The sequence below is a fragment of the Dasypus novemcinctus genome, chromosome 17 (genome assembly GCF_030445035.2).
Source record: "Dasypus novemcinctus isolate mDasNov1 chromosome 17, mDasNov1.1.hap2, whole genome shotgun sequence".
In the NCBI taxonomy this organism is placed as follows: domain Eukaryota; kingdom Metazoa; phylum Chordata; class Mammalia; order Cingulata; family Dasypodidae; genus Dasypus; species Dasypus novemcinctus.
In genome coordinates, this window is record NC_080689.1 from 33,036,587 (window position 1) to 33,058,571 (window position 21,985).

Here is a 21,985-nt window from a genome sequence, read left to right on the forward strand (position 1 = left end):
AAAAATTGAGGTACAGCCACACCTGCAAAAGGATGCGATTGACAAACATTAAAATATTAGAATATTTAACCACAGTGGGAAACGAAAAGCCTACTTACTGAAAACCTCAGCTGACTTGTGTGTAATGAGGAATTTAATGTAAGGATTCCTTTCTGCTGGAATGCAGTCCCGCCTGGTCATTGTCGAGCTTAGAATAGTACATGATTATTAATTTTAAGCCTGTCTTTCCAAACTCCTGTTCAATCACAATAAAATTAAACGTCTGGAAGTTAGATGTTTTTTATCCAATGACAGCTTTCATCCAGTTTATTTTAACTCCGCAAAAAAACAAAAGAAATGACTCTGTACTCTGGAATCTGTAAAGGCTTGGAAAGCGGGCCTGAAATGCCACCCATGTCCTGACCCACGGATTCAGGTGTGCAGGCCAATGTGCACATCTGTGCGCCTGCAGCCAGGGACTTCGGAAAGAAATGGAGGGAAAGCCTTCACCACACTTGCTCTCTCAGCATTTTTACAGTGGATAGCTGGTGGTTTTATTGTTGGTTTGTTTGTTTTTTTTATCCTTTTTACTTTATGCTAAATGATGAAAAAGTTTGGTTTTTAACATTCCGTGAAAATTTTTTTTCCCAAAATGGAAATACTCTAGGCTCTAGAATTTGTTTTCTTTCAGATGCTTTGATCAAGGGTTGCTCTAACTCACAACTCACAATCACACCTGAAAAATCTTTAGCCCAAATATAGTCAGTCCTTTCCCCTCATACATGAGGCGATTCAGAAGATACACGAATTGCCCAAGATCTTACAATTTGGAAGAACCAAGTGAGATCAGAATAAGACAGCCCCAGCTGTCCCAGCTGCCACATCAGTTGTTAATAATGCCAAAAGAGGCCATTCCACTGCTGAAAGTTAAATCTAAAAGGGCAAAATTAACAAAGGACATTTTGCCTCGAAAATTAGCTAGCGGTCCTCTTTTCTGTAGATACTGAGAGAGAAAAAAATGTTTCCTTGTTCTGTGTTAATTAATTTCCCTGTGAGGAAGTATAGATGCTTTATGCTCTGCATAAAACTCTGACTGATTCTAAGGTAGGCAATGAAAATGGTCCAGCACCTTTCTTTGTCATAAAATCTATGTTTCAGATCAATGAAACAAAGCTAGTGTTGATTCCCCCAAGTGAATTATAGAGTTGTGTGTGTGTGTGTATACATGCATATACACTGATGTATATGTGTGCAATGGTCAAACTAGACTGTCAATGCATTTTGATCAGTAACTGAAGTGAAGGGAGAGTTAAAATGGTATCTTCATCCCAATCACTGACCCACTCAGCCTTTTTTAATAGATCCACTTAAGCTACTGCTGTTCTCTGAGCCCATTAGGACTTATTTAAGGGGTGAATTTTCAGGAGATTATATATCACTCCTACTAAAGCACATTGAAATTGTTCATGTGACATATCCTACAAAGCATTATAAATGCTGCACCAGAGCTAAGTAGAAAAGTGAGCTTGCTTAGAATAAAGATCTATTAGAGACCCACAAGAGTAACTTTTCAGAAATTTGATTTGGAATGATGGAGGAGGAGTAGACAAACATTACCTTTCAGATAACTGTGTTTGGAATATGTGCCGTGTGTTAAACTGCATTTTCTAGTGAATTGTTATGTTAATATCTTTGTTACTATTGACAACATTAAGTAGAAATACTTTATAAGGTTATATTTGTAAACTCAGCCTTTAAGGTGCAATTTTTTTCTAACGTCTTACCAGCTCTTAAGATGCACAGGTGTAAACCGAGAGTGGTACTTTGCACAATCAGCCAGGTTTCCTATAAGCCTGAGGTATTTTCCAGTGGTGATAATCTTCTTTTAAAAAAACAACAACAACAAAAAAACCCAGAATGCTTAATTATAAAATTTAAGACAATATTACCTCATTGAAGAATAAGGTAGTCCTGCAGTGCAAACTTTTTTAAAGACTTATTTACTACTTTCTCTCATCGATCCTCAATGGTTATTAATTTCTGCATAGTAGGACTTAGTGGCAAATTTTTCTAGAGTTTGAATTAGACACATTCTGTGGTCCAAAATTTTAATGTGTAGCTTTTTTCCACCTTTATTAGAGAAGTTGTGGGTTTACAGAACAATCATGCATAAAATGTAAGCATGTAGTTTTACAGAAAGATAAAATTTGCCCATGGGTAATAGGTTATCCTGGTTGATGGCTAGAATGGAATAAGGTTCTCATTTTAGGCATGGTTTCTAGCTGAACGGGATGCTTTTTTCATTGCTCAAATGTCCTTCCATAAAAGAGGAACTGTCCACTGAACACACCCTGATAGCCAAAGAAACCCAAGCATTGCCTTCTTGAAAACTTGTCCTAAAATGCTATCCCCACTCCTTCTCAAATAAGAGAATCATCAAATTGGAAGGGAACCTCCTCTGGGGAAGGATCCTACCTAAATACTGATTCATCCTTAACAGCACCAGGAAAGGAATGTCTTAGGGTCACTGAAACTAACACTCCGCATAGGCCCCCCGAGTCCAAGGACTGTGTCGACCTACCAGTCAGGTAATCAGTAAGTAAATATTTATTGAGTACCACCTACATGGGTACACTGTCCTGGAAGTTGTAATATGTATATAAATACAAAATGGAAACTCCTTGAGGATGGGAACTTTGTCTTATTAATAGCTTATCCCAAATGCCTAAAACAGTGCCTAATATGTAGTAGGTGCTCAACAAATATTTGTCAACTTACATATTATTAATTCTTCTAAAACTGCCACACAGGTGGGCCTTTATTGGCAAGGAAACTGAGGCCTCATGTGAAGTGACTTGTCCAAGGTCTCAGAGCAGAAAGGTCAGAGTCAGAGCTCTGCTAAACCCTGAACTCTCTTGCCTCTTGTCTTCAGTGTGGCTCCACACCCTCCCTCTGAAGGAGGACAGCAGCCGATTCTCACCCTTAGCCCAGAAACGGAGGCAGGGCCCTAGAGTAGGTGGTACTTACTCATGCAATGTGAGGGGTGCGAGGCAAAACCAGAGAGGCCCACACCAACCCACAGCATTACAGACGGGAGTAAGGCCTCACCGAGGCTCCTTATGGGATAGCTGAGGCCCAAGCCTGCCAAGTGTTCTAGCCCGCGGTGGAAGGGGCACCCACCAGAGGGGAGCTCCAAGTTGTTTTCCAAGTAAATTCTTTTGGAATTTTGATGTGGGTTAAGGTAATATTTCAAAAGCGGTTCTGCTTCCCTGCCTTTAAAAAGAAAACATCATTGACATGGACCCTGAAGCTATACTCAGCAGTTATGAAGCTCAGCTCTGCCACTTAGAAGCTGCATGGCACTGAGCAAGTTTGCTGAACCTCTCTAGGCCTCCATTTCCTTAGCTGTAAAATGTTTATAATAATAATAATAATTGCCTCATAGGTATGATATGAGGATTAAATGAGATAATCCATGAAAAGTTCTTAGAAGGGTGCCTAGCACCTAGTACTCAGCTCAGTAACTATTAACTGTTTTGTTAGGAAAATGTGTTTGTCTCTGACAATTGTGCTTTGATCTGTATGTATCATATCAAGCTCATCTCCCTATCATATTGTACGCTCTGAAGGGACAGGCACCGAGTCCTCTACCCCCTTGTCTCTTTGCTCCCTCAATGCTCACATACAGTTGGAGTCTTAGGACTTCGGCAATTAGACATCCTGGGTTTTTCCAGGACTATTAAGATTCCTACAATTCGGCTGCATTTTCTAAGCTCCAAGATTAATGTTTATCAGATTATGTATCCTAATATGGGATTCAGAGAATCCCAATTACCAATGAGTATTGTTGGTGAACTTTAACAGAGCTCTGAAGCCCTTTCCTTCTCTGGACACTGTAAGACGCACAGATGTTTGGTAGCCAACTCTTCATCGTGTGCTTTCAACACTGGCTGCTTCCACCCCTCACCATTCCAGCCCAGCCCAAGTTATGGCTAAGTTAATTAGCTGGCCATCTAGTTAACTAACTTCCCACACTTGGAAGTCTGGGACCTGGAAGTCCCAGAGAAGGAAAGTCTTCCCCAGGCTTCTCAGACAAAGCCTGGTAATGATTGAGCCAGACTGACCCAACCAGGGGGTGACAGAGCGCTGGCAAAATTCCCAAAAGACCAGAGAAGGGAAATGTAAAATCACAGTGAACTGGAAAGAAATCAGCATGGAAGTCAAGGGAGAGAAATTCAGAGTTGCTGTGGTCTCTATGACACATTGCCAAAGCTTGTTTTCTGTTTAACGGTGGCTGTTTGCTTCTAGGTCCCTGGTTGAATCTAACCTTAATGCTGTTTGTTCTTTGTAACCGAAAACTATTAGCACCACCTGAGACCTGCTCAGTGGTTGATTTTTGGAAAGCAGCCTCAAAGCACCCTTGGTGAGAAGGGGGCCCAGATTTATGGCAGCCTAGACACTAATGCTGGGAGAGCTTGAGCTCAACCAGATGATTTCCCCAAACAGCAATTTAGAAATTGTCCCTTTTACCTTTACCCATGACCCAGTCGTGTGTGAATCCTGGCTCATTGCATGTGGACAACTTGGCTTTAGTTGGATAACACTGACCACAATATATTCTGCCCCCTGCCCCCAGTGAAACACTTGAATGGAAGGAAACAATTTCTCTTTTTTTAGCTTTGAGTAAAGACGTGTAAGTAAAGACGTGTAATTGGCCTTGTACTTATCTCCATTAGTATCATTAGAACTGAAAACCCAGTTTAATCTGGATTCTGCTCTCTTCTCAATGTCAGCCTGTTTCTGGACCAGTACAGAGCCAGCCTTGTTGATGCAATAAAGAGATTACTCCAGCCCAGGGTAAGTATGTTTCTGTTTTCTCCTGAACACTGGCTTGAGAATAATTAGTCTGTGCACAAAGATGGAGAAAGTAAAGGAATGGCTGGATTAATGTCATGTAATACTTACTATGTCCAACTTCAATTGGGTCTTCTGATTTATCAGCTTCTTTCCTAATCATAACTGGGAAACTTCTTACCCTTGGCCTTCTGATAAGGAACACAGCAGGAAGTGAAAAAAAAAAAAGAAAAAGGAAAACCGCTTCAGAGATAGTGTGAGATTATTTTATCAAAGCATTTCTTGTGTTCCTTTGATAACAATATCTTCTTATTAAAGTAGAAGTATGATATTGAAAGTTTTCTGTTGACTTCTTTCATTTTTAATCCCTTCAATGGTAACCTTTGTCATTGGATATTTATTTATTGTGATTTTTTTTCTTTTTATTTCTGTTTATATTAAAGAAAAAGGACTTCAGATGAATCTGTATATTAAAAGTTCTTTGCTTTAAAAGGAAGCCATTATTTACATATTATAAACATTATGTCACAATGAAGCCAAGCATGGCATAAAATATTGTGCACATTTTTACATTTATATATCCATTTATGCCTGTGAGTAAATTACAGAGTTTGTATCCACTCTTATTTTGTTGGGCTGTTATACTAAGCTAGGCGGTCCTGCAGCCTAAACGGAGAGTTAATATACATCTATTTAAAGTAAGAAAATGAGTTTAAAGCTCAGGCATTAAAAGAAATATACTCATAAGTATATAAGACTCTTGCTGTGCCACAGGAATTTAAAATAGGTTAACAATGTAATCTCAGGCAGGAACTCTCATATCTGGGAGAAGACTGCAAATGTGTGTGTATGTGTACACATATTTGTATCTAAGGGTGTATGTGTATATAAAGTCTTCTGAAGTTTTGTTTCTAAAGTCTTTTTATAAAGGTTTGCTCTAGTCTCCTAACCACAGTGAGATTTATAGACTAATACCTTTCAATCTTCCTTTTATATCTTTTGTACTTTGAGGGTTCCCAGAGCAGTTTGATAAGCACCCTTTGCTTTATATAGTGTTGCTTTTTATTTTGTTATCAGTATATAGCTGAGAAACTTTAAATAGGCCTCTCTGAGGAGTAACTATAGCTTTGTATTAATATGGGGTAATCAATTAAGTGAAACTGGCCTTCTCAGTTCCCCCTGTGAGGTGGGTAGTAGGTCTTGAGGGAAGGAGGGGTATGCTCCAAGCTACTAACAGCTGCTGCCATGGCTGAATGAAGGTAGAAGAAGGTATTTGGGCCTTTTTCATCCCCCCTGTTAACCTTGAGTGATTCTTGTGAGCATTTGCAAGTTCAGGATTTTCAGGAAGGGCAGTGAGAGTCTTGGATGGAAAGGCCTGCATGAAAATGTATCATACCTAAATACGATGCTTTCAAGGACGCCTGGATCTCACACTGCACAAACAGTACTTCACTCATCACCAACACCCTTCAAAGCCTATTTGTGGCAAATACTCCATTTTGCAGCAGATTTGCATGATTTACCTAGGATCTATTGTAAATCATGCGAATGATTTACAATAGAAAACTGCCCAAGCTATGAATAGACCTAAATGCATATTGGACTGGAATCTCCAGCAGCTCTCCTGTACCCTCTATTAAACCCTGAACCATGCCCCCCCCTTGTCTGAAGTGCGTCTCCACTCAGCAGGCCCCTCTGAAGGAGGACAGCAGCCCTCCTACTCACAGCTGATACTCACACAGAAAAGGATGCGACAGGGCCCCAGAGGAGGTGCTACTCACTCATGCAACGTGAGGAGAGGCAAAATCAGAGGGGCCCGCCCTAACCCACGACACTGGAAATGGGATTTGGGGGCCTAATTTAGACCCTGATGGATGGCTGATGCACAAGGCTTTTGGGTATTCTAGCCTAAGGTGTCAGTGCAAACCCGCAAGAGGGGAGCTCCAAATTGTGAATGGTGTGTGGACACACCAAACTTACCATCCAGGAATCCTATCCCCACCCAGCAGGCAGGGGGGGCGGAGCTCCCTGGTCCTCTACCCAGATGGAACATGGAAGGGCACTTGGACTTGGGTGTGAACGGCAGCGGTTCTGCATCCTATGAAGGTGGGCAGGAAGCATTCCCACAGATTGGAAGGAACCAGAGGAAAAACTGGACTCTCTGCTCCTTCTTAGATCCCAGTGCTGGCTGTTCTGCTTCCACAGGACGTCCCCTGGCTGAGTATACATGTTATGGATGCCACAATCCGAGATTAAGATCATGTTAAATGCTTCATTGCATTATAACTAGAGATAGTTTTAATATTCTCTTGAACCTGCCAACTCCTCCATGGTTTCATGGCCCAGAGGCTGAAGGTGGCCCAGAGGCCCAAATGAAAACATCAGGGGCTAGACTACTGCATTCTGAGTTCTCAGGGATTTGGGCCTCCGCAAATTCAGTGCAAGATACAGCAGGTTCTCAGGTTCTCAGTAAAAGGTATACTTTAGCCACGTGATTTAAATGTATAGCAGGGCCCCAGTTTCTGAAGGTGAAGCAGAGTGAGTGGAAAGACTTAAGGAAAAACTATATACAAACTCCCAACTCTGCTTTTACCAACTGCTTCACCTCCCTGAGCCTGAATTTCCTCACCTATAAAAAGGCAGGAATAAACACGAGAGATGCTAGGTAGCGATTAGCTATTTCTTTCTTATTGCTGTATCCACTTTTCAAGGTTAGTATACATGAGACACTTGTCCAAAGGGCCCCCGGCCTGGCTGATGGGAGGCCTGAATGACAGGAGGCCCAGTTTTGCCCTGAGGATCTGGAATCGGCTCTCTTGAGCCCACTTTCCCCAATGATGGGAAAGTGAGGGAATTCACCCACACTCCTGTAGGACACTGACAGTGCTAAAGTTCCTAAGTCCTCCCTGCTGAGCGATGGTATGCTTGGTGCTTTGGAGACAGAAAGCTGAGGTTCATATCTGAACTTTACTAGATTCATCTCTCTGAGCCTCAGTTTGTCATTTGTAAAACAGGGAGGAACAATCTAGTGCATTGTAAAACTTTAGCACAGGATTAGTTCTGAATCAATGTTAGCTCTTAGTAGCTTGCAGAAGAACTAGGGAAACTCTTGACTAGTGAGTACTGAATATAGGCGGCTCTCTCCAGACATTTTCCCTGGAGAAGTGCTTGTGGGAGGGGGAGTATACCATTTGGTTGCCCTAGCCTTTGGCAATTTCTGCAATAACTAGTCACATTGCCTCTTTGCTGCACACACCCTGAAGATCCACAGAAGGCCCTCCACTGGGTCCAGGAGGCTGGAAGACATGATACATTCTGTTTGGTTTTTTTTACTTCCAAGAACCTCCACTAGGGGAGAGATATTGTTCCTTGATGATTAGAATGGAATAATTACAACATGAAGATTCCCATGTCAAGCTGTGGAAAGAAAATGAATTCTGTGCCTTTTTAGGAATGTGGTTCCTTGATTCCCGGCTAGGGCAAATTGGCTGTCTGCAGCCATATGGTCCAGAAGCAAAGACAGGAGATGGAGAGGAGTTCCTCTGCTTTTCAGCTTTTATAGTGGGATCGCGTTGAGGGGAGACTGGAGAGCTGAACCACCAGGGTGGGCTCCTGGCTTGGCCCAGTTGTGGTGACCAGTCATAGGGCCATGCTTAGTTCCTCAGCCAAACAAGATATCTGCCAAGAAAGGTCTTTACAGGAAACCCCAAGTTTCACCAGGAAATGTGTGTCACCTGTCCAAAATGGAAGCTTTCCTCAACTTGATGATTTAGAGAGGAACTATAAAGGCAGTTGAGGGAAGCGGATGTGGCTCAAGTGATTGAGCTCCCACCTACCTCATGAGAGGTCCCTGGTTTGGTTTCTGTTGCCTCCTAAAGAAGACCATGAGCAGGCGTGATGGGCAAGCGTGGCAAGCTGACACAATAACTAACGCAATAAGAGACACAAGAAGAAAAAATAGGAGAGACACAACAAAGCAGGGAGCGGAGCCCGTACCCTGCTTTGTTGTATCTCTCATTGTGTTTTTCTTCTTGTGTCTCTTGTTGCATCATCTTGCTGTGCCTGCCTGTCACAACAGCTTGCTGTCTTGCTCATCTTCTCTGCCCCCAGGGATTACCAAAATGTAGTACACAAACAGGTGGAACTTCAGGGAATAGTGCAAAATGGCTTGGAACAGCATGGCGTCTCATCATGTAAAACCTGGCACTGTTTTGGTTTGCATTGTGAATTTTTCTAATTCACATCTTCAATAGAATGAGAGATACTCAAAGTTTGGACTCTGACTTTATTAAAAAAACATTTGTTGAGGAACCACTATGTTCCTAACACTGTGCTGAGGAGGGGGTGGTATAAATAGGAATGTGAGGAAGGAGCGCTGTGAGAATCTCATAGTTTAGCAGGGCATGTTAATGTATTAGTTCCAGGAATTACCATGCATGGTGGATCCTGGGAAAGAGGTACAGGAAGAAAGCACAGAATAAGGAGTGCTAAGTGCCTGAGTAAATTAAGGAAGCTTTCCCCTGAGGCAGTTGTAGTGAATTTGACCTTAGATAATAAGAACATTCTAAGCCTCAGTGGAAAGGGCAGGAAGATAGCATCCTTAGTGGAGAGAACAGTGCTTATGTGTGTGGAATATGAAAAAGCGTGGTGCGTTTCACCACCAACAAGGAATCCACTCTGGCTGTATGTGGTTTGGGGGTTAAGGTCAGCGAAGGGCTGGAGATGAGGTTAAAGACTTAGTTTTTATAAGAAGACACTTGAAATACCCACAGCCTAGTTCTCACGGTATCGTGTGTAAATTTAGTCGTTGCTCGCTGCAGTGGGCCGTTCCTTCATGTTCAGGAAAGAGTTCAGCGAGGACGCCTCCTCCACCATCTCCCCAGACCTTGCTGCCTCGGGCTCCACTCGCTAATGTAGTTCTTGAGAGCCTGCCCTTTCCCTCCATCCCTTCCATGGTCCTGCTATGTGACAGCCCAGTGTCCTCTGCTTCTGGGGCTACTTCCCTCCTTTCTGGGAGGAGCTGGGACTGAGCAGCCTGGGTTTTGGTCTTAAGGCCCCCTCCTCTCCTGGATTCACTCCTTTGGCCTCTGCCCTCTCGTGCCCAGGTTCTGGGGTAGAGACAGGGAGACTCAGGGACACGCTTTTCTCCTCCCTGGCCTGGGACAGGCAGCTTTCACGGGGGTGCGGGGGCGTGTCAGGGGAGTGAGGGGCGCTGCTGAGTTGGGGGTCCCAGCTCTGTGAGGCCTCTCCTTTCAGACTGGTGGGCAGGCAGCTGCCAGGGCTTCCCCCTCTCTGGTTCTCCGCACACACAATGCAGGGGACCAGGAGCACAGGGCTCCGGAAGCGCCTTCTGCAGTCTAGTGACTGCTCTGGCTTTGTGGCCACGTGGTCTCTGTCACAGCAGGAAGGCAGAAGTGGTGGTCTGCAAGTGAGTAGGCATGTCCCACGGGGCCTGCAGGGGCGGGGCAGCCCCTGTCTTAGACCATTATTATTATGCCACTTTTTCTTGGATACTGATTTAGAAATGAAAGGACAAAAGAGAAAGAGAGAGAGATAGTAAAGGAAGCAGGCAAAGGCAGTATCTCAGAACCAGATGTTATGGATTGAATTGTGCTCCTCAAAAGACATGTTCAAGTCCTAAGGCCTGGTCATATGAATATGAACTTATCTGTAAATAGGACCTTTCAAGATATTATTAGTTGAGATGAGACCAAACTGGCTTAGGGTGGACCCTAATCTAATACAATTGGTGCCCTTATAAGGAGAGGAAACTGGACACAGTGATAGAGACAGAGAGAAAGGCAGCCGTGAACGAAAGCAGAGATTGAGTTATGCCACCAGTAGCCAAGAAATGCCATGGCTTGCCACCCACCGGAAGCCAGGGGAGAGGCATGGTACAGATTCTCCCCTTTAAAAGCAAGCAAGGCCCTAGGGCCACCTTGATTTCGAACTTCTAGCCTCCAGAACCGTGAGACAATAAATTTCTGTTGTTTAAGTCAACTAGACTGAGGTGTTTTGTTACAGTAACCCTGGCAAACCAAGACACCGGGTAAAGAAATAGAAAATAAATATAAGCTTAAACATGTCATTTGTATTTAATAGTTGGTTGCCTGGAAATGAAAAAGGAATATAGGCATTTCAATGGCATAGCATATTCCTTTTAAAATAAATCTGAAGCATACTTATTTTTTCTAGAAGTACATATCCTTTAATATATGAATATAGATTATTCTAGCAAAATAACAATTGCACTCAACAATATAAACAATGTTGCTGCTTAGTGGAACTTCTTTCTCCTCTTTCTAGAGATAAACGAATTCTCTCAAGTTTCTGCCCATTCAGCCAAAATTTTACATTCAATTGAGTGTTCAATCTGAGTTTAAGATGATTCTGTGCCTGAACACTTAGAAAGTTGTGCTTTGGTAAACTGAAAATAATTTTTCTAAAGTGATGGGCTAATTTGAAATCTATATCCTTTTCTTTGGTTTGATTTTTGCAGCCCAAATTGTAGGGCACATGCCTCTATACCAGAGGAAGTGTCCTGCTCCACTGAGAATACTGGGGACTTCTAACCATTCATTATGAGCTGATGCTGCAGTAGGACTCAGTAGATATTTATTGAATGAATGGATGATGTACTATTTTCCCTCCTAAAAAGTATTCCATATCTCAAAGGTGTCTATACACAATGAAATGAAAAACAAGTTAAAACTCCTAACTGTGTAACTAGGTATTAAAACTACTGCTCATGCTTTCTCATCCTTGTGGGTATAGTATTATGCACAAAATGCTGCTCCCTGAGATCCCATCCTAGCAGCTGACTCTGTAAAAGCTTCTTGGGGAAAATCATTTTATAAGAATAAACAATAGAACATGGCCTTCAGACTCCCAAGGACTTATTCAACCTTGAGATTTAGTTTATTCTCTCAACAAATATTTATTGAGTGCCTACTATATGCAAGGCATTGAGAAAATGCAGCAAATAAAACATTCCAGCCAGAAGAGATGGGCAATAACCAATAAGGCTATAATGTGTATCAGTGATGATCAGTGCTCAGGACAACCAGGGAAAGGTGGTGGAGAGTGATGGTGTGGGTGCTGTTTTAGATTAGGTGGTTAGGAAGGACAGGTAAGCTGAGATCTGGAGGAGGAAACAGATTCCCATGGGCAGAGCACTGCCATCTGCTCAGCTACAGACCCTTCGAGCTCACCCCACCCAACACGGGCAGGTGCAAGCCAGGGGCATGTGCTTTTAGAAGGTGACCATCAGCCAGCCCAAGAACCCAGCTGCCCTGTAAACACTTGTGATATATAACTTAGATAATACCTATTAAAAATGGGCTCTTCAGTTGTAATTGTCAGATCATTTTTATAGGTGACTAAGAAAACTTCCATTATTCAAAAATCCAGAACGGCAACCTACTCTGAGAAATTACTAAAATGAACTACTAGTATTCCTTTTCTCTTTTTTTAATGGAGACTTTTGCTCCCCTGCTGAGACCATCTGTTATTCTAGTTTCAAATCAAAATAATTTTTTTTATATTTTGAAGTTTGAAAACCACCTGAAAAAAAAGCAATTAATACTAGAGAAGCAGACAGATCCTTAAGTGTAGTGGCATGACTGGTACTGCTGTAATTGTGTGCCTGAGTGAGCACATCTGTGTAAACACAATAGGAAAACACAATGTCCAGGTCAGGGTATGAATGTACTTTCTTGCAGGTACTTGGGGAGGCAGAGGGCAGGGAGAAAGAACTGATAGAATTTTTATAGCACTGTTAGGTGGTGTGGATTTTCCTACACTACATGTACATAACCTTGTTTTTCAAATTATTTTCACATCTGTCACCTCATTTGATCCTCATGACTTGCTGGTTAAGGGGAAAAAAAAACAAGATACTCTATTTCTCCCATTTGATGGATAAAAAGCTCAGGGGGTCAGCTGGATGACTTAGGGCTCTTATCTGCAAAATGAGGAGATTGGACTACATCATCTCCAAGGTCCCATCTAGCTCAACAATTTTATATACTTTTTCTGACTTTCCTGAGGTGACACAAGTGTTTAATGGTGAAGATTCCCTTTAAGTCCAGAGCTCTTTCTACTGCACAGTTCCTTATACTCTTCAAACCATCCCTCTATGTTAAGTCATCTGTAAAATGGCATGCCTACTTTACAAGGCTGTTGAGAAGTTTGTTGAAGGGATTAAAAAGAGGGTTTGCGAAATGCCTCGCACAATGGTAGCTATTCTTGTCATCACTTTTATTAATAAGGAGGCTACATAGGGTAATAGAAAGAGTATTGGTGTTCAAGTCAGGTTGATAAGCTCCTAATCATTGACTGGTTGTGCCATCTTCGGCCAACTATTCGACCTCTCTGAACATCAGTTTCCTCCTGATAAAATGGAGTTGTAATATCTACACTTCAAGGGGTAGGCTTGAAGATTAAAGGAGACGAGCACTATTCACAATAGCCAAAAGAAGGAGTAACCCAAGTGTCTTCAACAAATGAATGGATATTCATAATGTGGTATATACACACAATGGAATATTATTCAGCTATAAAAAGGAATGAAGTTCTAATTCATCCTACAAAATGCATTAACTTGGAAGACATCCTGTTCAGTGAAATAAGCCAGACACAAAAGGACAAATATTGTGTGATTTCACTTATATGAAATACCTAGAATAAGCAAATTCATGGAGACAGAAAGTAGGTGAGAGATTACCAGAGATCTGGGGGTGGGGGGTGGGGCAGAGGGCAAAGAGGAGTTAATGCTTAATGAGTACAGAGTTTTTGTTTGCGGTGACAAAAAGATTTTGGTAATAGATGGTGATGATGGTAGCACAACATTGTGAATTAATGTCAATGAATTGTACACTTGAAAGTCATTAACATGGGAAATTTTGAGTTGTATTTGTTACCACAATAAAGTTTAAAAAAAACAAAAACAAAAAAACACCACACAAAAACTGGAGGAGACCATGTATATAGAGCCCCTAGCCCAGGTCCCTATCCTCAATAAATGGCGGGTACATATGAATGATAAACCAAATCTCATAAGAAACCAAGATATATTTCTATGATTCCCTCAAAACCACAAGAGGCATGTCATAGAGATGAAGCGTATCTTTGAAATAAAAACAGAGAGACAGAAAAGGAAGAGAGGGAGGGAGAAAGATCTGAAGTTGGGTCATCCTCCGCACACCTAGGAGAGGGTGGAAAAATCCACATACTCCCAGGAGTTAGCAAGTGGTCACCGTGGCGTTTCATATCAGGTGGTCTTCTGTAATCAGGGGTATATTCTATTCAAGTCCTCTCATTCTCCCCACTGCAACAATCTCATAGGATTGTGCAGTTTAGCAATCATTTGAATACGGTGAGGTGCTGTTTTGCTGTAATAATGACCATTATGAAAGCATCAATGAAGTTGGAAACCACGTTCCTGTAACCTTGTCTCTGACAGCATGGTCACAGAAAAGGCTGGTGGTGGGACTGAAATGCGCAAACTCTCCAATAGGGATTGCCGTTGCTTGTCACTGTGGAGGATTCTTTGGTATTGAATATTCAGGGTACCATAAACTAACATTTATGTGTCTCTGTTACCACCTACTCGGGAGCTGAGCTCTGTATGCGTCAGCAGCTGCTGAGGAGTCATGAGGTGGGTGGCCCTGCCCTGGACCAGGCACTCTAAAATCTAGTCAATTGTTTAAACCATGGGACTCGGAGAGGGGTGTATTGTACAAAACATCAACTTTCAGTCACATTTTGCTTATTATATGCATTGGTTTTAATGGATAAAACACAGCCACTGGTCATTTGAATGTAAAAACATATGCATATTTTTCTTATTTGATGTATATCTCTCCCTGAAACTTCTCTCATCGTGAATGCCCATCCTATGTGGGTGTCTCAAGAACAATTGAATTTTTCTACCTGAGAGCAGCGCCTCAAATGCTTTGACCAATGTCTGTTGTGTTTGGTTTCCTTCCAGTTTTAAAATGTGTGAATTTCCTTTTTAATGTTCTAGGGGAAAGCAATGGTATTCGCCCCACGCCGAGGGAATACTTTAAACCAGTTTTGCAATCTAGCTGAAAAAGCTGGTTTCTCTGTCCAAAGACATGAAAATTATGATGAACACATTTCAAACTTCCACTCCAAGGTTAGTTTTCTGCTTGTGTTAGATAACACTTTAATCCGCATTGCATTTTGAAGAGATGGTGGTCTTTTTGGCAGGTAACCTAAATATTTGATTAAAGTACTCCTTAGGTGTGCTATTTCTGAACAGCTATTTGTATCTGATTATTTCCTGTGGTAAAGCCATCTGTTATCTTTGCATATCTAGAAGGATTTTACAGAAACCATTCCTGTTTACTCCTTTCTCTGAAACAAACTAATCTATTATGAATGAAAAGACTAATTTGTAGGATGCAGGGGAGGTAGCATAGAATGAATGATAAACAAGCATTTATATTTTAATGAAAAACCTTCACTTTTAAGTAGGTTAAATGCTTAGCTGCACTGAAATAAATAGCAGGTGAATGTCTAATTGTATCATGTTGGACTGTAAATCTTTATCTCTCCTTGCTTTATGTCTGGGTCAGTTGGCAGTTTGAGACTGTTAAATCTCAAACAGAATTTCACAGTTGTGGGGTTATATGTCAGATTGAGGCACTACAAGATTTAGGTCAAAAGCACTTATCTGAGAGTGATTATACGCTTGCTCACATAAAGCAATGTTATCAGCTGTTTTGTTATTTACAGATATAGAGCAATAAAGGACACAGAGAAGCAAATGTTCCACTGAAAACTTTTTAGGAATCTCATGTTTGTTAATAAGTGTCACAGTTAACTAGTATAAAATGTATTTCTTCTCTAACTTTGTGCCTTACGGAAACTTCTCTTTGCCGAGGTAGCCAGACCTTGACAAGAGACTTTGACTTGCCATGATTTTTCAAATTCTGACTGCAGAGAAGTAAAGGCCTGACCTTCATTTTCTCCTGGGAAAATACTCTGTTTAGCCCCTGGGGGGAAATGCTGCTTTATGAACTGAAAGAGTTAAATCACTTCCTCTCACTGGTCAGGCCCATTGCTTACAATCAGAAAAATAAAAATTGAATGGCATGTTATTCAGATCATACCTGCTTCTCTAGAATGGTGTTTTCCCTTTTTCAACCCCTCCCCAGAATAAAAGTAATAGCTCTGCAGGTTTTACCTGGTGGGGGAAGGGTCTCTCCTGGCCTCCTAGGGTTCTTTACCCTAAGAGAGAGCAGGGCCTTCTCTCCAGGGTCAGGCTGGAGCTCCAGGGATCAGCTGATGGCTGCTTCAATGTCATGTCATTCACTTTCCCCCAGAACAGCAAATGCTTTTAGTTTCTCAGTGGCAGCTCTGGAGAGCTGAGGCCGGGGTTTTTCCACCCCCAGATGTTTGACATTGCGCCTAATAGCCTGGTCTCCTCCCTACAAGAGCAGAAGTGCTTTGGGACAGGCCCACCTCTCCTTTGTCTAGAACTTTAGATCCCCAGCACCTAGTGGACAGCAACATTGTCTTTCCCTTTCCAACTTTGTACTCTACCAGCTAAGCGCAGTGAGTTCCACAGATCGCCAAACAGGCTCCTTACTTTTATATTGTGTGCCATATCCACAGGTGGTGCTCTATAATGATTGATGGGCCGATGTCCCACAAAAAAATTAGTTCCCTTAAATAATGAAGTAGCCTTAGTTTTTACCTCTGCATAGCTGCTCAAAGTCAAATTTTGCTCCTTGCTAACACTGGACTAAGAAAATAGTTTCCTGGTTTCACGAGGTTGGGGGAGGGGTGGCATTTTGTTCTCAAGAAGTTATTCCGGCGAGTTGGGGACCCTGGGTAAAAGGCTTGGCTCGTACACAAGCATCCTTGAGATGTACTTTTTAAATGAGTAGAGCTGTGTCAACGGGTTTGATGTCCGGTTTCTAGCCAGAGAAGCCCTCTTGTCCCTTCTCCCTCCTAAAGGTTTTGAGCCCCAGGAGCATGTAACACCCGGCCTTTGTGCCCCAACAGCGGGGACAGCCGTGTGCGGAGCCAGTCCCCCAACCCCGGCCCGCGGGGGGACCTCCCTCAGCCAGGAAAGGAAGGCGCCACCCGGGGGGGGGGGGGCCCGGACAGTGAGCCGCGCGCCAAGCTGGAGCGCGGGCCGGCCGAAGCCGCACCCCTGTCCCCGCGGCCCCCCTGCCCGCCCGGGGCGTGGAGGGGCCGGGGAGGGGCCGGCGCAGCGGCCGGGAGCCTGCACCCTGGCGGCTTTCGTGGGCCGCGTGCTGATGGCCAGGCGTCAGCTTCCCATCTCGAGAGCAGTCGGCTGCCTTGCTCTCCATCGCTGGTGGGCGCGTGGTCCCTGGACAAGCCCGCTCCCAAACGGAGGAGCGCGCTTTCCTTCAGGCTGCGTGTTATCCTCTTAGCCCTAGTGTGTTGGAATAGAGCGTAACCAGCTGGAGGACTGTAAGACGCCTGATAATGCCGCTCTTTTCCGCTGTCCCGTCTTAATCTTGTTACACAAATGGTTGTGAAGAGATTCATGAATTTTAATTTTGCCCTCTGCATTAGTGCCTCACGTCACTCATACACAGCTGCCTTCTATGCGGAGTTTTTCACCCCTCCTTTTGCAATGGGGGGGAAAAATTAGTTACAATCTTGGCAGTAGTGCAAGGTAAAAAAAAAAAAACAGAAAAAAAAAAAACTACAGATTTAGGCAACCACCCATGAAGCTGATTAACAGTCAGTGATCAGGAGGAACAGCTTTGCCTCTTAAACTTTTCACCTTTCATTGTTAACTGTGAAATTTTATTTCCGTTAAAAAGCAAGCCTGTAATCAAACCGGTGCCATTCTGCACTTTTCTGCCAGGGCTTTTGTTAAACTGTGCCCACACCATGCAGCCAGCGTGCTCAGGCACCAGGCAGCCAAAGGTGTAGTGTGTCTTTAAAATATTGGCTAGGTTCATCCAGGCAACAGGAAGAAAAATAAAATGCTTCCCTCTCCTCTCCAACCTCCTGTGTCCACCCGCCCCCCCCCCCCCCCCCAGGCTAGGAATTGACTGTTGCCTGACAGTGTGGCTCAAAACCTTTAGAAGGTAGGATAGCAACTTGTTCGGTAAGGTGGAGTAACCTAGAGATTACAGTTGGCTCGACATTAGTTGACAAAAACATTCTCATTCATGCAAATATTCTTTAAAACATAATTTTGCATGCTTTTTTTAAACTTCTGCAAAACCATCAAGTGCAAGTGCTTATTTTCTTTATTTTCTATATTTTTGCACTTAGTAATGAAACAGACTTGGGCTTGCTTGCCTGGGAAATCAGTACATTGTGTTAAAAGCACAGCCATATTGCACTTCTGCTTATCTATTCAAAACGCCACATTACAAGTGGCTGGTGCTTCTAATCTGTATGGTGTGCTGTTGATAATTGTGGGTACTGTAAAGGGTAAACAGTCTGAACTCCACTCCCGCTGCTGCTGTTCACGCCGTAAGGCTGAGCGTGTTACATCCAATTATGAAGTAAAGCATAATGCTACTACTAATAGCAGCTATATAATTTAGTTCAGTCCTCAAAGACCCAGTTTTAACCTATGAAATTGAAAAATTGTTTTATTCACAATTTTCTTTTTGTTCACTTTTTTCAAGGTGCTTTTTTATTTCCTCAAATTATAATTATTAATTGGTCAAAGAAGTATACAGCCTTGGTAAGCGGAATTATGCTTAAACCACATAACATTCCCCCATCGAAGCAAGCATTTCCTAATAGCTTTTTATGTGTTCAAGTACCCTCGCATAACAGACTTGATTCAGAAATGAGCCGGTGCCGGGGTATAGCGCTGCCTTTGAGGACTGTCGGCTCTTCCCCATCGCTGGAAGGGCTCACAGTTGAGACTGGCCTGGCCCCGGACCCCTTCCAGCAACGAAGCCTCTGCTTTGGCCTCCAGAGGTCAGCATAGAATCCAGGTTAAAAGTGATTTGTAGCCCATATTTACAGAAGAGTGATTTATCCCACATATTACCTCAGGGACATTATAAAGAGCTCATTTGAGTCTCTGTGCATCAGTACATTGTGAGTGAGTAGGTCAGCTGACCCACGCTGAGTAATCAACTTTCCCTTATCCCCAATCCCTGAGGAAAGACTTTAGCTAGCTTGGCCCTCTCTTCCTTCCATAAAATATTTCAGTGAGCTCCCTCTATCACTAGGGGAACTAGCGACAAAGATATGTACAGTAAGTACCATCCCCGTTAGGTTTGGACTGGGAAATTTGTGAAGCCATTATCCTGGCATTGTTTTAAAAATTAGGTAACAGAGTGATGCTAAAGGACCTGTGTTTAAGATGAACACTGTCACTCCTTTGGTGGCAACGAGAATCCATGAGGATCTTTCTAAACAGACAAGTAGTCATCTGTAAGCAGAACAAATTCCATCTAAGAAAACAGAATGAAGTTCCTTCGATGACTGCACCACCAACAGTTCTTAGGAAAGTGGATTAGAAAGTAATGACTGGATTGGCTTTATGCTCCCCAGTGGAAAAGAAAAGCAGGCTCTTTGTGCCTGTCCTCACTAGGGCGTGCCACAGTTTGGGGATGCGATTTAGACAAAACATGCGCTGAGAAAATATTCAAGTTGATGTTCCCCAGCCCAACCAATCCAAGAAAGCTGTGATGCTGGAGCCATTCAGCTTTGAGGAGAGGAAAGATGTTTGACTTGAAATAATAAAGGAATTGGTTACATGTGTAATTAAAAGAAATATTTATTTCTGATCCTTATAAGTTTAAAAATAAATTAACAAATGTGGGGAGTGGGTGTAGCTCAGTGGCTGAGCGCCTGCTTCTCATGTACAAGGTTCTGGGTTCAATTCCTGGTACCTCCTAAAAAAATAAAAATTTAAAAAATTAACAGATGACTCAAAAGCACCAACTTGGTTACACTCTTCCAAAAAATCAATTTGTCTTTATAATTAGGAAATCACTATTTACCAACTAGAATAAATGTAACTGTCAAAATTATTCTAGTCACTTGAGGAAAAGTGTACTCTAGATTTGAAGATTCTCATTGGATTTTAAAATCTATCATGGAAAGGCTCTCAGAATTTCATCTGAGCAGTATCAAATGTTGCTGCTCTAATTGCTAGAATATGTTCTCCTCAGAGAAAATAATTTTTGAATTATAGATCATTACTATTAAAATCCTTGAGAAGCGACTAGGGAGCCTTGGAAATGTTGTAGGCCCCACAGACCTTTCTGTTGTACCCAGGTGTTGCTGCAATCTCCAAGCAGTTGCTGATCCAGAATGCCTGCCTACTGGAATCCTGGGCATTGGTGGGGCGGAGTGGATGGAGGCCAGAAACTTCTATGCCAAGTGGCAGGGCTGGAGAGATGAATGAGCCCCCAGGGCCCCCTTCATAAATGTAATTTGGGTATTTATAAAAAAACACTCTACCTGCTGTCCACAGAAATAACCCCCAAATTGATGCATAGTCCTGTCTTGTGTCACTGAGAACAACTTCAAATTGTTTTTCTTTGATTTTTTCCCCCAGAAAAATGTGTATGTATATGTAAAAAGGAATCATTATAATCAAAATTAAAATCTACAGGTAATGATTTCTAATCTGAGTTCATTTTTCTACTATTGTTTTCAGTTGAAAAAGGAAAACCAAGACATTTATGAAGAAAACCTTCATTACCCTCTTCTGCTTATGTTAACCAAAAATGGATAGAAGATTAAGCTCCTTAAAAGAAGAAAACATCAAGTGCACAGTGGAATATTTTCACACAAATGGAAATCTGTGATGGGTATAATACACCACAAGCCACTGGCTCCCTGGGACTTCAGAACCCTGGGGACTGGGGCTCCCCGCCCCCACGCCCCCACACCACCTGTCTCCACCCACACTAGTCCTCAGCACCCTGCCCTGCTCACTGCCTTTCTTGCACCAAACCTTTGTTTGTCTTTAAAAAACTTACAAGCAACCTGTCCAAGTTTTGAATTTGACTTGTGAGCAACCTAAATATTTCTCCCTCTGATAGAATTTCTTTCGGTGATTCCCACCCCATATGCCTGTTTGTTTTAAAATGTTGGTCTTTGTTCTATTTTTGGCGGTGGTCATTTTTAATCTGTAAACAGAAAACATCATGAATCTTTCCTGGTTAAAAACACAACAAACCACATATTTCTTATCTCCCTCAAATAAATTATATTAAATCTGCCATGTCCCTCCTCTCATCTCTCTCTCCCTCTCTCATTTCTGTTTTTTCCCCTCTTAAAAAGGATGTGTTTTTCCCCTTGGATGTATAAGAAATAACTACATCAGCCCAAAGCCTCATAAACTGACCGTTTGTCCTCTGGACACAATAGCGTGGCCAGCCCTCTGCTCCTCCTCTCCAATTATGTGTGATTAGTCTCAGTGTGTTGTGTCAAGGAGGGGGAGTGTGCTGAGTGCTTATTATCTGTTTAGGTACAAGAAGAGCACATTTAGGCTCTGGCTATGAATGAAAAGTGAGCCTTTATCAGGGCTCAAATCTAACTGCTGCTGTTCTCCGGGCCTCTTTCAAAACAGATCCTTTCCAGAAAATTTTTGAATAAATGGTTGATCAAGTATATTCCAACCAGGGGGATCTGTAAAAATCTCAACCCACACAATTACCTTATTTCAAATAAGTACATACTGTTATATGCTGTGATTCAAGTGTATCGTAAACGTTTAATAGGTGCTACCTAGGATTAAGAGAGTGACTTTTCTGCAGGGAAACCAAGCACATCCTTGCCTTAGTTCTTCCACTAGATGCTCTAATGCCTTTTGTGGAAATTCAGATGTTTATCTGTAAGGAATCATCTGTGCCCACTTTAGTAACGTCATTAGTTTATTAGCTATATAGCCTCAAATCTATAGTAGAAGCAAAGCATGTTTTTAGTGCGATACAATTAAAGTGATAGGTGGAGACTGGGGATGCATCCTTTTGCATGTTAAACAAACTTAGCTGTCATAAAAACAGCGACTCTCTGCTCACTTCTATCATCAAACAAATTTTTCACCATCAGTTTGCATGTCCTTGTATTCACCAGTTTTTCTGCTCCATTAGAGCACCTAGATGGATCTCAGAAGGCAAAGGTCAAGTCGCAGTTAGATCATACATTTCTTTCT

The 21,985-nt window shown here is 42.3% G+C and overlaps 1 protein-coding gene across 1 annotated transcript in view; it reads left to right on the top strand.

Moving 5' to 3' along the window:
- CAMKMT (calmodulin-lysine N-methyltransferase) overlaps positions 1-21,049 on the top strand; it is a 444,428-nt gene extending 423,379 nt beyond the window's left edge. The window contains exons 9-11 of the mRNA XM_004447315.4: positions 4,773-4,836; positions 14,861-14,992; positions 20,483-21,049. Coding sequence (XP_004447372.3) covers positions 4,773-4,836; positions 14,861-14,992; positions 20,483-20,560 — 274 coding nt within the window. The 3' untranslated portion in view covers positions 20,561-21,049. The remainder of the gene's footprint in view (positions 1-4,772; positions 4,837-14,860; positions 14,993-20,482) is intronic.
- Positions 21,050-21,985: the final 936 nt, after the last annotated feature.